This window comes from Cetorhinus maximus, chromosome 1 (genome assembly GCF_964194155.1).
Source record: "Cetorhinus maximus chromosome 1, sCetMax3.hap1.1, whole genome shotgun sequence".
NCBI classification, from domain to species: domain Eukaryota; kingdom Metazoa; phylum Chordata; class Chondrichthyes; order Lamniformes; family Cetorhinidae; genus Cetorhinus; species Cetorhinus maximus.
Window position 1 is genome coordinate 133,818,215 of NC_135879.1, and position 16,246 is coordinate 133,834,460.

The 16,246-nt window shown below is 39.2% G+C and overlaps 1 protein-coding gene and 1 long non-coding RNA gene across 4 annotated transcripts in view; one reads left to right on the forward strand and one right to left on the reverse strand.

Moving 5' to 3' along the window:
• The window catches only part of LOC144683762 (uncharacterized), a 1,025,508-nt gene that overhangs the window by 197,822 nt on the left and 811,440 nt on the right, over positions 1-16,246 (reverse strand). The window lies entirely within an intron of this gene.
• Positions 1-16,246, forward strand: part of slc30a9 (solute carrier family 30 member 9) — a 142,857-nt gene that overhangs the window by 4,131 nt on the left and 122,480 nt on the right. For 2 of the 3 annotated variants that reach the window (XM_078547089.1, XM_078547107.1), the window contains exon 2: positions 11,930-12,050. In XM_078547089.1, the coding sequence (XP_078403215.1) occupies positions 11,954-12,050 (97 nt within the window). In that variant the 5' untranslated portion in view covers positions 11,930-11,953. Of the gene's footprint in view, positions 1-11,926; positions 12,051-16,246 lie in introns of all 3 variants that reach the window. The other variant, XM_078547099.1, reaches the window with a different exon arrangement.

A 16,246-nucleotide genomic window follows, 5' to 3' on the forward strand; every position in this document is an offset into this window, starting at 1 on the left:
AGAAAATATGCATCATTGGCAGTGCCCAGAAATCTCTCTGATACTGAATCTCGAGTGCAATTACGTAATGGGTTATGTTTATGAATTTTACCTTAACTTTCCACCTACTAAATCTTCATCTTTCCTCTCCTATCATTGTTAGCCTTGCAAAATATACTCTAGCCCTTCAAGTTTACAAAATAGTTGAATTTGGCATTGTGCTTGTATAATTGTCAGATGAAGAGTTAAATGGCTAGAGTGTCATTCCTTACACTTGCATTTGCCCACAGATTTTTTTGTGGACTTAATGCATCAGATTCTGGTCAGCTACCTATTGGAAATAATGTGAGGGGAAGAAATATGGAGTTGAGAGAGGGACAAAATGTAAAAGGAGATATATTGTGTTTTTTTTAAAATCTCCAACAATAATTAAAATTTGAAGGAACAAGACTCCGGATTGGTAAAAGTTAATTTCTGGTGCCAGAAAAGTGGTTTGGTAATTAAGACTTGTCACCTGATTTTAAAATAGACAACCCCTGACATTTTCTGGTCTAAGTTTAGTGTACACATCAGGTAATTACAAGAAGTTCACATTTAATGTATTTGAACAGCTAGTCAGATGATCAGATACCATTATGGCCATCAGGACATTGCAGACAGCATCTCCCTAATTTTTGCACTTAACTGTGTGTGTGTGTGTGTGTGTGTGTGTGTGTGTGTCGGGGGGTGGGGGGGTGTTACTGGAAGTTGTTGTCTGATTGAAGCTAACAGCAATCACCATTTTTAAAAGTGTCAATGTTATTTTGTACTACAAAGTCCATACATTGTTGCAAAATATACCTTAATAAATGATTGTGTTAAAGTAATAATTGAGATCAGTTTGGGTTCTGCCAGGACCACTCAGCTCCTGATCTCATTACACCCTTTGTTCAAACATGAACAAAGAGCTGAACTCCAGAGCTGAGGTGAGAGTGATTGCCCTTGACATCAAGGCAGCATTTGACCAAGTGTGGCGTCAAAGAGCCCTAGCAAAACTGGAGTCGATGGGAATAGGAGGAAAACTCTCCGCTGCTTGGAGTCATACCTAGCACAAAGGAAGATGACTGTGGTCATTGGAGGTCAGTCATCTCAGTTCCAGGACATCACTGCATGAGTTCCTCAGGGTAGTGTTCTGGGCTCAACAATCTTCAGCTGCTTCATCAACGACTTTCCATCATAAGGTCAGAAATGGGGATGTTCGGTAACGATTGCGCAATGTTCAGTACCATTCACGACTCCTCAGAAATGGAAGCAGCCTATGTCCAAATGCAGCAAGACCTGGACATTATCCAGGCTTGGGCTGACAAGTGCCAGGCAATGACCATCTTCAACAAGAGAGAATCTAACCATCACCCCTCGACGTTTAATGGCATTACCATCGCTGAATCCCCCACAATCAACATCTGGGGGGTTACCATTACCAGAAACTGAACTAGATTAGCCATATAATTACTGTGGCTACAAAAGCAGGTCAGAGACTAGGAATCCTGCAACAAGTAACTCACCTCCTGACTGCAGCAGTTCAAGAAGGCAGCTCAACACCACCTTCTCGAGGGCAATTAGGGATGGGCAATAAATACTGGCCTAGCCAGCGTTGCCCAGATCTTATGAATGAATTAAAAATAAACAACAATGATGTCAGTGATTGATGAAATAGGAACAGCCAGTGATGAGATATTGTGATTATCACTGTTTCATTTAGTTGTTTGTCAAATGTCTGTTGAGCAATTAATATTCTAGTCGGACAGTGGAAAGAATCAAGATAACAGGCCACGCTTTTTAGTGGCTCCATTTGGCAGGGAACAAAAAATTGACTGGGCCATTCCTGCTGTATTTTGAATCTTGGTCTCATTCCAGTTACAGAATCTCAGAATTTTAACGGCACAGGAGACGGCTATTCAGCCCATTGTGACTGCACCGCCTCTCCAAATGAGCATTCTGACTGAGTGCCATTCTTTTGCCTTTTCCCCCTACCCCTGCACATTGTTTCTATTCATATAGTCATCTAATTCCCTCTTGAAAGCCTCGATTGAACCTGCCTCCATCGCACTTCCAGGCAGTGCGTTTCTTTTGAAAGTCCATGTACACCACGTTACCCTCCATCGACCTTTTCTGTTACCTCTTCAAAAAACTCCAAGTTAGTTAAACACTACTTCCTCTGTAGAAATCCATGCTGGCTTTTCCTTATTAACCCCTATTTTTCTATGTGACTTAATTCTATCCCAGATAATTGTTTCGAGAATCCTGCCTACCACTGAAGTTAAACTGACTGGTCTGTAATTGCTGAGCTTATCCTTATGACCTTTTTTGAACAAGGGAGTAAAGTTTGCAACTCTCCAGACTCCTGGCACCTCCCCTGAGTCTAGGGAAGACTGAAAAATTATGGCCAGTGCCCCTGCAATTTCTACTCTCACTTCCTTCAGTATCCTTGGATGCATCTCGTCCGGTCCCAGTGCCTTGTCGATTTTAAGTACCAACAGTCTATTCAACACTTATCAATTTTGAACCCTTCTAGTGACAGTTTCCTCATCTGTCACCATGGACTGGGTAGCATCTACCTCATTGGTAAAGACGGATGCAAAGTATTCATTTAATACCTCGGCCATGGCCCCTTCTTCCAGGTGTAAACTCCCTTTTAGATCCCTAATTTGCTCTACTCCTTTTACCACCCTTTTTCTATTGATGTCTTTATAGAATACTTCGGGATTCCCCTTTATGTTGGAGCCCAGTCCTTTCTCATAATCCCTCTTCGCTTCTCTAATGTGCTTTTTCACCTCTCTTCTGAACCTTCTGTTTTTGTCTTGCTCTCAATTGTATTTTCTACCTGACACTTGTCATAAACACACTTTTTGTTCTTTATCTTAATTTCTACCTCCTTTTTCATCCAGGGAGCTCTGGATTTGTTTGCCGTACCTTTCCCATTTGATGGAGTAAGTCTTGACTTTGCCCGAACCAATTCTTTATTGAAGGTTGCCCATTGTTCAGCTACAGTTTTTCCCGCCAATCTTTCGTTCCAGTCTATCTGGCCCAGCTCCGTTCTTGCCCCATTGAAGTTGGCTCTCCTCCAGTTAATTATTCTTACTCTGGATTGCCTCTTGTCCTTTTCTATCAGCATCTTAAAACATACAATACAATGATCACTGTCTCCACCTAAATGTTCCCCCACTGACACTTGATCTACTTTGTCCATCTCATTTCCAAGAACCAGGTCTAACAATGCATCTTTTCTTGTTGGATTGCACACATACTGCTGTAGAAAATTTTCCTGAATAGAGTCTAGGAATTTTTTGCCCCTCTCCGCCCTTTTCACTACCACTGTCCCAGTCTACGTTACAATAATTAAAGTCACCCATTATAACTACTCTATAATGCTTGCATCTCTCTATAATTTCTCTGCAGATTTGTTCTTTTACGTCCTTCTCACTAGTTGGCGGTTTATAGACTACACCGAGCAATGTAATTGCACCCTTTTTATTCCTTAGCTCTAGCCAAATTGATTCTGTCCTTGAACCCTCTGGGGCATCCTCTTTCTTCAGCACTGCAAACTCTGCTTAACCAATACCACCACTCCTTCTTCCTTTCCTATATTTTCTGAACACCTTGTACTCAGGGATATTTAACGCCCAGTTCTCCCCTTCCTTGAGCCAGGTCTTTGTTATTGCCACAACATCACATTTCCACATGGCAATCTGCACCTGTAACTTCCCAATCTTATTTACTATACTCCGTGCATTTACATACATGCATAGTAACCCTGATTTAGCTTTTGTTAATTTCTCCCTCACCCTGACTTTGCCTATTAACTATTCTCTATACTAGTGCTATCTGTTCCTCCCAGTATTTTGTGCACCCTGATATTCTCTCTCATATTTTCTCTTGGTTCCCACACCCCTGTTGAGTTAGTTTAAACCCTCCTCAACAGCACTAGCAAAACGCCTTGCAAGGAACTCCGTCCCAGCTCCGTTCAGGTGCAACTCGTCCGGCTTGTACAGGTGCTAGCTCCCCAAGAACCTGTCCCAGGAATCTAAAGCCCTCCCTCCTGCACCATCTTTCCAGTTACGCATTCATATGCCTTATCCCCTTATTTCTGTACCCTCTGGCACGTGGTACTGGGAGTAATCCGGTGATTACTACATTTGAGGTCCTGCTTGCTAATTTTCTACCTAGTTCCCTAAATTCTGATTGCAGGACCACATCCCCCTTCCTACCTAAGTCATTGGTACCAATGTGGACCACGACCTCTGTTCACTGTCGTCCAGAAGGATGTCCTGCAGCCACTCTGACATCCTTGACCCTGGCACCAGGGAGGCAAAAAACCATCCTGTAGTCACGTCTAACGTCACAGAAATGCCTGTCTGCTCCCTGACCAATGAATCCTGTATCACTGTTGCTCTTTCTTCTTCCTCCTCACCTGTACAGCCGAGCTGCTCGTGATGCCACGAACTTGGCTCTGACTGCACTCCTCTGAAGGATCAGCACCCTTACCAGTTTCCAAAATGGAAAACCAATTTGTGAGTGGGACCCCAGTGGACTCCTGCACTACCTGCCTACTTCTCTTGGACTGCCTGGTGGTCACCCGTTCCCTCTCTGTCTCCAGACCCTTAAGCTGTGGTGTGACCTTCTCTCCGAACGTGCTATCCACGTAGCGCTCAGCCTCGCAGATGCGCCGCAGTGACTCCAAGATTTCAAGCTCTGAAATCTGGAGCTCCAGTTTCTGCAGCTGGCAGCACTTCCTGCACATGTGGTTGTCTAGGACACCGGCAGCGTCCATGACTTCGCACATATTATGAGACACGCATTCCATTCGACTGAGCTGCCCTGCCATGTCTTAACTCTACTTAACTTATGTTCACTTTATTCTACTTTGGATTATTTATATTACTTCATTATATTGGCCCTAAATTTCCCTTATTCCTGGCATTTCACAGTTAAATCCAAGTACAGCAACTTGTTTAAAAATATTGCACTTTTCTAATTTACTTAACAGGTCCTGTTTATCAAGGCCACCACTCTTCTTTCTGAGGAAAGGTAGAAAAGGAAAGGCGCACCTCCTCACCGAACTCCCTCAGTCACCTCTCCTCTCCTCACACTGTTTTTATAGCTCTTCTGCTGTCCTCTATGTGTTACTGACTGCCTGTCTCAGAGTCCTCCTTTCTCATTCTCCTCTCCTGATTCCTGATCCAGTTCCCACTTTGTCCAAGTGCTGAAATCTCTGAAGCTGCGTTGCATTCTTCACCTGACTTCTCTCCCTTTTTCAAGCTCCATTTCCTCTAGCTGCTCTTTTCCTGAGCCATAGCCTAAATTTTTACTTGCCTTTTCTGTTTCGAGTTGCTAATGAACTGCCATGTATTTCCATGACTTTTTTTTTATTTTTGAATCACTTTTAACTCATTGAATCACTTTTAACTCATAGAATCCAGAATCAGGCTTCAAACAGGGATGTGGGCATTTCAAATATCTTAACAATTTGTTGAATATTTAAGTGTTCCTAATTAGAATAGAAAAATACGTTTTTTAAATAAACAAGTAATTTACTGAAACCATGTTTATTCAAAAATAGCTACAAATTGTATGGCTTTTTAAGGTGCATGCAAATGTTCTGCCATATATCATAAAAGTGAAGTTCAAGCTGTTTGTAAATAATATCTACCTCCTTTTCATTCCTTCCACATTCCCAACAGAGAGCCATGTCAAAAGGGACCGTTGGTAGATGAATCAGCGCCACATTTTTGTAGTTCCATTTCTGACCTATACTTATTCCAGCATACCAGGAGGCATCTCTTTTTACAGTTGAGCCATCTATTGTATTCTGACTCTTTGATACATTATGGTAATTAAAAATGTCAGTTCAGTCAAGGTCTCTTTTCTTTCCAATTATTGGGTACATTGATTAGTTTCCATTAGTATAGCTTTTAACATAAATTTGGAATAGTTTATTCAGCAATTGGCTAATTCTTGAGCAACAATGTTTCCATTTTCCTTTTCAAATCCTGAGGTATGTGTGTGATATAAGATTACCTTTAAAAGTTGAAAAGCTGCAGGTTGTAATTTTAAATCCCTCAGCAGTAGGCTGAAGTGAAATAGCTATCATATCAGGAAAGGATTGACAGGCTGAGTCTTTCTGTCGTGGGAGAAAAACTTCGTGGGATGAAGTAATGAAGGTTTTTAAAATTGAGAAGTTTTGATAGATACCGGGAGGATTCTTTTTCGTTTGTGAGGAAGAGCATAACTAGAGACTATTGACATAAGAATCCAAAGGGAATTCAGAAGAAACTTTACCCAAAATGAGGTGAGAATATGGAAATCTCTACCACGGAGGCTTTGAAGCAAATAGTGTAGATATATTTAAAGGGAAGCTAGAGAAGCACATAAGTGAGATGGAAACCGATGGTTACGATGTTAGATTTAGATGAGGAAAGCTGAGAGGAGGCTTGTTGAGCACAAACACTAGCATGGACTATTTGGGCTGAATGGTCTATTTCTGTCCTGAATATACCATGTGATTCCATGTAAGCTGTCCTATAGGCTGTATTCTTGTATGCCAGGAATAAAATAAGTTTAGATATTTTAAATACAAACAGAATCATTTCGCAGATTGTAAATTGACTCTGTGGTGTCCATACTTTTCCCTCTGTGTCATTTGCTCTAAAATATGAAAAGTATTTCATGGAGATAATGCAATCACATGGTTTAATGAACAAATAACTAGAGTTACTAAAAGGCCATGATTGAGTCTTGGTATCCCTCTAATCATAAATCATTGAACTTCTTCCTCGTGGCTTCTGTTATAAGAAACCTAGGGTGAATTAATGTTGTCTGCTTTGAATATCTTGTGTAATTCTCTGCCCAAGACCATTGCCTGTTGGTTGCTTCCATATTTTTATCTGAAATGATGTTTTCCCGTGATGTTTGGATTGAGAACTTTCAATTTTCTTCAGCTCCTTAGAGTTATGATAAAATTGTTTGGTTCAGCTCAACATTTGATTGTTCCCCACTACCTATGGATAGATTAATTTCTGATGAACTATCTTGCCAACTCAGATCTTTGTCTTTTGCAAATAATGGTCCCAAATCATATAATTTTACACACTTTGATTAATGTTGGTCGTTACCTTGGGTTGTTAAGTTTACCATATTTGGTTTATTATCCCTACTTTTAGTTGAAAAGTATTCTTCTGTTTCAGTTAATTTGATTTTAAGTGATGATAACAGTTTTCTATGTTGGCTGAAGTTAGCAACAATAGTTTACACTTAATGTAGCAAAACAACAAAGATGTTTCACAATTGTAGAGGGAGGGAGACGAGGCTTGAAGGAAGTAACTGAAGATTTGGTTGAAGGTATAGGTGTTGGATTGTATTTATGAATGGGGAGAGATGTAACGACACAGCAGGTTTTAGGGAGAAAGTTTCAAAGTACTGGGTCCTGATGGGTGTAAGCTGTGCTGCTGAGGGAGGTGGATAGGGGAAGGAAATGCACAGTAATTCTGAATTTAAAATAAAAGCAGAGGATGCATATTTGGTCATGGGGCTGAAAGAGGTTCTTTGGGTGGGATGGGGTGAAGTTATGGAGTGAGAAATGAAAAATATTTTTAAGTCCAATGCCAATGACAGGGAACTAATGAAGATTGGCACAACAGGAGTAATAAGTAAGTGGTATTTGGTACAGCATAGAATGTGGTATTTTAAATATACTGAGATATAAGTATACTTAGAGTATTGGAGAAATTGAGTTTTAAGGTGATCAGAGAATGTGAGTGAGTTTCAGAGGGTAAAGTACTAATTTATATGAAATCTGCTCAGTAATAGTTTTTTTTATTATTTACAAAGCAATTTCAAGCCCATAGCTAATATTTAAAATTTGGTATTCTCCCTTTCCTAACTGGTTTATATTGTGTGATTTCTTACAATGGCATGTTTTTCCAACTGGAAATTAATTTTCATGATCTTGGCAGTGTGTTCTATTTTTATGCATACCTCCTTGTTAATGTTATCATCACTATATGAAATCAGGTAAACACAGTTATAAGCATGTTTGGAAGAAAATACATCTTTAAGGTTGCTAAGTGTGCCACATAGAAGCTCCCTATTCTTTTTATATAACTTGTATGTAACTCCTGTAATTATTTTAAGAATTATTCCACTTTTAACTATAATGCGAGTAGTGGCTATAAACTGTCTTTCAAAGTTTCCTAACCATCTGACATAAATTGATTTAATTTCTATTTTAAACACCCTGTGGTTCATCTCTTCAGAGTTCTATGGAGGATAGTTTTTTTTTTGTCTTTGTTCATTAAGCTTTTTTCTCCACAGATGGCCTGCTACTAACAGGAGAGGCATGGGGGGGTGGTGATAAAATAAGAAAGGAGCAGGAGTAGACCATGTGGCCTGTTAAGCCTGCTCTGCCATTCACCAAGATCGTGGCTGATCTTCTGCTTCAACTACACTTTTCTACCCACTCCCCATGTCCCTTGATTCCCTGAGTGATCAATAATCGGTCAATCTCAGCCTTAACTATCATTATTACCTTTGGGGTAACTAATTCCAAAGACTCTCAACCCTTTGAGTGAAGAAATTTCTCCTCATTTTGGCCTTAAATGATCGTTCTCTTATCCTGAGACTGAGCCCCTGTGTTCTAGATTCCTTAGCCAGGAGAAACAATCTGTTTCTGCCTTGTCGAACCACTCTCATATGTTTCAATGAGATCACCTCTCATTTTTCTAAACCCCAGAGAATATAGACTCAATTTTCTCAACCTCTCATTATAGGACGTCCTTCTCATCCCAGGGACCAATCTAGTGAACCTTTGCTGTACTACCTCCAGAGCAAGTATATACTTCCTTAAATATGGAGACCAAAACTGCCACAGTATTCCAAGTGTGGCCTCACTAAAGTCTTATGCAAAAATAACAAGGTTTCTTATTCTGGTACTCCAGTCACCATATAATGAAGACCAATATGCCATTTGCCTTCCTAATTGTTTGCTGTACCTGCATGCTAACTTTGTCTTCCTTGCATTAGTATACCCAAGTCCTTCTGAACATCAAAATTTGCAAGTTTCATGCCTTTTTTTTGGAAAAGAAATCTGCTTTTCTGTTCTTATGACCAAAGTGAATAACCTCCCAATTCCCCACATTATACTCCGTCTGCCACTTTGTAGTAATCCACTTGGATTTCCAGAAAGCATTTAATAAGTTGCCCATCACTTAAATTGTTGTTATGTCTTTGCATCCTCTTCAGCTTGCATTCCTTCAGCTTTCAATCTCAGCAAACTTGGATACGTCATTCTGTCTCTTCGTAACCCCTGTGGTAACTTGAGAATTTTGGAAAATCATAACCAGCACATCCACTCTCTCTGCAGCTATCTCTTTTAGAACCTTGGGATGTCAGTTATCAGTCCTAGGGATTTGTCAGATTTTAGTCCCTCAAGTTTTTCTAATACTTTTCTTTGCGAATGGTAATTACCTTGGGTTCCTCACTCTTAGCCCCTTGGTTACTCTCTATTTCTGGTATGTAACTTGAGTCTTCTACTGTGAAGACGGACACAATATTTGTTCAACATTTCTAATGTTTCTTCACTTCTCTATAATAATTTTTCCTGTCTCTGCCTCTAACAGACCAATGTTTACTTCAGCTACTCTCTTTTTATATACTTGTAAAAGCTCTCTCAATAGCTAGTTTACTCTCGTAACTTTTCCCTTTTTATCAACTTTTTTGTGGCCCTTTCTGATTTCTAAGACACTCCCAATCTCAGATTTACTACTGTTCTTTGCAGTGTTCTAAGTCTCTTCTTTGAATTTAATACTATCCCTGTAACCCCCTTAGTAAGTCATGGTTAGATCTTGCCCGCTGAGTTTTTGTTTTTCAATGGAATGCATTTTTGTTGAATATTTTGAATTGTTTCTTTAAATGTTGCCCAGTGTTTATTTACTACCACATATTTTAGTCTGTTTACCCATTTAACCTTAGCCAGTTCCCTCCCCGTACATATGTAATTGGCTTTGTTTAAGTTTAAATAAACCCACTAGACAAATAGGGAGAAATTTTTAAGACTCGCTATTACGGGTGGTAGTTGAGATAAATGGTTCAGATGCTTTCAAAAGGAAACTTGTTGATTACATGAGAGCAAAATGGATGGGAAAATATCCTGAAAGGCTAAGATGAGGAAGATGGAATGGGACAAGACTCATGTGATGTCTAAACACTAGCACAGATTAGTTGGGCCAAATGGCCTGTTTCTGTGCTGTATGTTTCGTAATTCCACGTTGTTGAAGTGTTTGAATATAACGGATTAGAGCAGGAACTCTCACACGTTGAACTAAGCCTTTATTCATGGGTTGGAACTTGGTTTGAAAACATCATGAAACAGTCTTATTTTTTCATTTATTATTACATGCATTACATCCGTAAGTTTCCCCCTTGGTTTGGATTTGATATTTTCCTTATTGTAATACACTCATTGCATTGCATGCAGATTTTTGCCACTGCAGATGGTTGCGATTATGTTTTGTCTCCATCTGTTTCCTCATGCACACTATACACATTGTCAGCGTGATTGTGTTGAGACATACTCCTTGTTATTTGTAGGAGCAGTTCTGTGTACACTTCTGTGAACAGGCACAGAATCTTTTAATATCAACGAAGTAAAAGATTATTGTTGAGAAAAGACATGTCAAAGCTTTTCACCTTTCATCAGGACGTTCACAAGAATACCAAACGATACTGCATGAGAAGAGAGTCCTCATTGGTTGGCAAGTGGACTCTGGTAGAGGCATTGCCATGGAGAATGCACCAATTAACTGATAGTTAACTGCCAAGCTTTGTTTAAATTCAATTCATTTCAAGCCAGGCAGGTTGGCAATTGGTCAAGTCACTGCCCTGGGGAATGATCCAGAGAATGGCTGCTGCCTATTTTGTTCAGTTAAAACAGGTGCAATGTGTGTACATGTTCTTTCTACCTGTAAAGAACAGTGTATTATATGTAGCTTCGAGCACACACTGTGCCACATTGCGAGTCCAACTGATGATCTTAAGTTGGTTGTTAGCATAATTCTTAGCACACTCAGGATTGTTTAGTAAATGTTGTCCAATTGCAGAATCACATCTAATGTTGTACGCTGTGTTTTTGAGCTTTGCAAGCACAGGCTGGTTGGGTACGGTCAGTACCTTGTCTGTCGTGAACAGCTGAAGGGACATGCTGTTTGATACGATCAGCCAGTCTTTGGGACGTACAGCCTACATACCTAGCATCACACAGGCACTGAAATTCATATATCACATTACTCATTTGTGTGATGGGAAGAACGTCTTTCTAGCTTGACAGCTGCATCCTTAGTGGCGAACGGCACTACTACTGCTTAGTAGCAGCATGAAACGGCTAACTTCACCTATTGCTCAAATTTGAGATACCCTTTCAGGATAATCTGAGGTAGACTGGGCAATTTTTAGGACTGAAAGTGGTGGCTTAGGCCCACTCATGAGTTGCAAACAATATAAAGCAAGCAATGATCTATCTGATCATGGTAGCCATTATTTTGTGAGATGGCTTTGATGCACCCTATTTCAGCATTTAAACAAAGCTTGGCAGTCAGTCATCAGTTAACTGATGCATTCTCCATGGCAACATCTCTACCATTCAGAGTTCACTTGCCAACCAATGAGGACTCTCTTCTCATGAAGTATAAATTGTTGTTCCCTTTACATTTGGTATTCTTGTGAATGTCCTGATGAGTGCAACACAGAGTTTCAACGTGTGTCCTTTTTCAGTGATACTCAAATTCTGTACTACCGAAGTGAAATATTCTAGCTTTATATATTTTGGAAGGATCTACTACTATATGTGACCCACTGGGGAGCATGTATTCGTAGTTTACACTTAAATCTTTTCAATTAAAGTTTTTTTTTTCCCTAGCAGGAAAACGTCTGTCCTGAAGACTCTATGAATATGTTTCTTGGACTGGCGCAGAAACCATGGCACTCGTTGTGCAAGCTTTATCTCCGACCATATGCTGTAGGAACCAGTCAGGTCCATTATGGTGAGCCAAACATGATTCTAGAATGCTATTGTACATCTGTCCTAGTCCTTGCCTTTATCAGACCAGGTTCTTTTGTTTAATGGACTGGATTACCAGTGAGCAATATCTATATAATTACAATAGTTGTCTTATTCAGAACATAATGTAACAGGACATTTCTTGATAAAAGCAAAAAACTGCGGATGCTGGAAATCCAAAACAAAAACAAAAATACCTGGAAACACTCAGCAGGTCTGGCAGCATCTGCGGAGAGGAGCACAGTTAACGTTTCGAGTCCGAATGACCCTTCAACAGAACTAAGTAAAAATAGAAGAGAGGTGAAATATAAGCTGGTTTAAGGGCGGGGTGGGACAAGTGGAGCTAGATAGAGGGCCAGTGATAGGTGGAGATAACCAAAAGATGTCACAGACAATAGGACAAAGAGGTGTTGAAGGTGGTGATATTATCTAAGGAATGTGCTAATTAAGGGTAGAAAGCAGGACAAGCAAGGTACAGATAGCCCTGGTGGGGTGGGGTGAAGGAATCAAAAAAGGCTAAAAGGTGGAGATAAAACAATGGATGGAAATACATTTAAAAATAAAGGAAGTAGGTGAGAAAAGAAAAATCTATATAAATTATTGGAAAAAAAGGGGGGGGAATCGGAAAGGGGGTGGGGATGGAGGAGAGAGTTCATGTTCTAAAATTGTTGAACTCAATATTAAGTCCGGAAGGCTGTAAAGTGCAAACTGGAGGAACAGCACCTCATCTTCCAACTAGGCACTGCCTCTCTTCTATTTTTGCTTAGTTCTGTTGAAGGGTCATTCGGACTCAACATTAACTGTGCTCCTCTCTGCAGATGCTGCCAGACCTGCTGAGTTTTTCCAGGTATTTTTGTTTTTGTTTAGGACATTTCTTGATCAGCTTGTGAATTATAATATCACAAATTAAACTTTCAGGTTAAAACAGCATTTATAAATGTGAATTAAGTTTCATCTCTTCCATCCCATCTTCATTATGTTAATGTGTTCCTGTTTTGTTAATAGTTTGTCATTTAGTAGTATGGAAACAGTTTTTAATTAATTTTGAACTTTGTAAAGGATTAACAGTACAGTACAAATGGCTTATGTCTGAACATAAAACAACAAAATTCATTTGGGGTCATTGTAAAAATTTAATGCAAAACTATCTTCATCTCCTTCAAATATCCACTTTAGTGCTCATAAAAACACATCAGATGTGCATAATCTTCTGGAAAAATAGCGTTATTAAATCTTACAAGTATTAATCATTTGATCTCCAAATTTGTAAACACTTAGGCATATTGATACTTTCCTGCATTGTTAACTTATTTAAGGATCAAGATTGCAAATGCTTACCATCAGTAGCAATCAAATGTTACGACTAAGCATCATCTATTTCTATTTAGTGTATTTAAAAATTTAAAGGGTGCATTTACACTACAGCTTTAAGGCCTAGGTTCGCGATATAAATCTGAAGCTAGAGAGAAGCTTGGACTCGTTGAAATCTGGTTACTTTTTAACCAGTCTGCAACTAAGGTGATTGGCAAAAGAACCAAAGGCAACACGCGGAAACATTTTTTTTACAAAAATAGTTATGACCTGAAGCACACTGCCTGAAAAGGTGGCTGGAAGCAGATTGAATAATAACTTTCAAAAGAAGGGGAGTGGACTAATTGGATAATTTTCAAAATACTATCATAGACTGATGAGCTGAATGGTCCTGTACTGTTTAATTCTATGATATTGTCTTGCTTTTGATTTCCCTGCAAGAGGAAATAGTTTCTCTCTATCTACTCTAAATAATTTTTTAAAGCAACTTGATCAATTCATTGCTCAAACTTCTAAACTCAAGGAAATGCAAGCCAAGTTTATGCAGCCTGTCCATAATCTAATCAACTATTCCCCGGCATCATTCAGACCCATATGGACAGCAGCACCTCCAGGGACACTATTATCTTTCCTTGGGTGCAGTGCCAAAGACTGAATGCAGTGCTGCAGATGTGATCTGACCAGTGCTCTATACAACTGAAGCATAACTTTCTTCCCTTTGTGTTCGGTCCCCATGAGATAAACACCAACATTCTATTAACCTTTTTAATTTATTTTTGTACTGATTGCAAGCTTAAAATGATTAGAGTGATTGGACATGCAAATCTCTTTGCTCTTGTACAGTTCTTAGTTTCTTACCATTTAGAAAATTAACTGACTCACTTTTCCTGTGTCTAAAGTGGATGACCTCATATTTCTAATAAGTATGGTGAAAAGTTGAGGCAGACCCCTGGGAAACATTACTTGTGTTATGACTGATGCAGTTGGTAAAGCTGAGTTATTTAAAAACCCCAGAGGGAAACTTTAAACAACTGTCATAACCTATAATTTTAAGTGTTATGTTTGAGATGCAACTCTGAATTCAGGAATCAAACCACCAGTTCTCGAGGTTTTACATTAAACTAAATGAAGCATTTTATTAACTTACACAGGTTAAAATACATGGCTACAAATTACTACTATTATAACTTTTAACAAATCCCCAAACTAATCTCCATTAAGGTATCAGCAACCCATAGACTTAACCAGACACCAGGCAAAGCATTTTCGTCACATGAATTCAAAATGAGGTTCTGTTCACTCTGGTTTCTGTGGAGACAGTGGTAGGCTCACAGCTGCTTCGATGTTACATTGCCTCTGCCCTGCACACACACAACTGCTAGTTACAGCTAGCACCACTCATTGAATGTAAATTCTCATTGTATCACCAGCCCCTTTGAACTCCACCTTTTAACGATAAAACACCTTTCATAGTCCCAGTTCTATTAGTAATATAACCATATTACTTGGTACCTGTTAGATAGGTGGTAGTTTTCACCTGACTTCTTGAATGCTCTTTTCAAAAAATGCAAATGCATGCTATCTCTCTTACATATTAAAACTAGTACACATCAAAGCACCCAAGCTAGCTGGCTTTAATCCAGCTAAAACACACCCACAGTCTAAACCTCTATTTTAAAAGAAAAATATTTTCCAATAATATTATATACAGTAATAGCTTCATGACACTTGTCACATTATGTATATACTGCTTTTTTCCTATCTCCCAACCAATATTCAATCCAGGTCAATAAATTATCTTCAGTTATGTGTGCTAATCTCTTGCATCAAATACTCTCTGGAAAGGCACCCATTGACAGCCCCTATACACCTAATGAGTGGGCCCCCTCAAGAGATGCAGCTGGATTAGCCAGACAGGACTTGCCCTTAACAAAGCCATGCTGGCACTCTCTGAACAGCTCATATTTCTTCAATTGCTCAGTCACTCTATCCCTAACAACAGCTTCCCCAAAATTGATAAATTAACAGGCCTGGAGTTATATGATTTCTCTGTCCTGCCCTTCTTAAATGATGGAGTGACATCAGCAACTCAATCTAATAGCACAAGAGAGCTTGAAAAGGCTATAACCAACACTATTGCAATTCCTTCACTTACTTTAGGATGGAAACCATCAGGCCTTGGAGATTCCTCTATCCCTCTAGGATGGAAACCATCAGGTCTTGGAGATGCATCTATCCCAAGTCCCATTATTTTCTCAATTGCCATCTTCTGTATTCTTATCTCCTCCATAAGTTCCTTATCTTAATGAGACCAATAGCTGACAAATCCCTGGAGCCTGATTGCTTAAAGAGAGGTGGCTACTGAGACAATATATGCATTGGTTTTGATCATCTAGAATTCTAGTTTCTAGCAGGGTCCCCATATGTTGGAAGGTGGCAAATGTAACCCTGCTGTTCCAGAAAGGAGGCACGAGAGAAATGGATCTATGGAGTAGACGCCCTTTCGTCAGCATAGACAAAATTTATTAATTATTAATTAATTTATTATTAAGGGCATGGTAACAGGGCACTTAGAAAATCACTATGATTAGACAGTACAGTTTTATGAAAGGGACATGGTCCTTGACAAATGTTAGATATTTTTGGAATGTGTAACTAACAGGATAAATAAGAGAGAACCAATGCATGTAATATATTATGATTTTTAGGCATTCAGTAAAATGCAGCACAAAATATTTTATCACAAGATTGAGGCTTATGAGATTGGATGTGATATATTAGTGGGGATTGAAGATTGTTTAACAGACAGACAGAATACTGAGTGTAGAAATAAATGGGTTATTTTTGGGGTGGCAGTATGTAGCACCA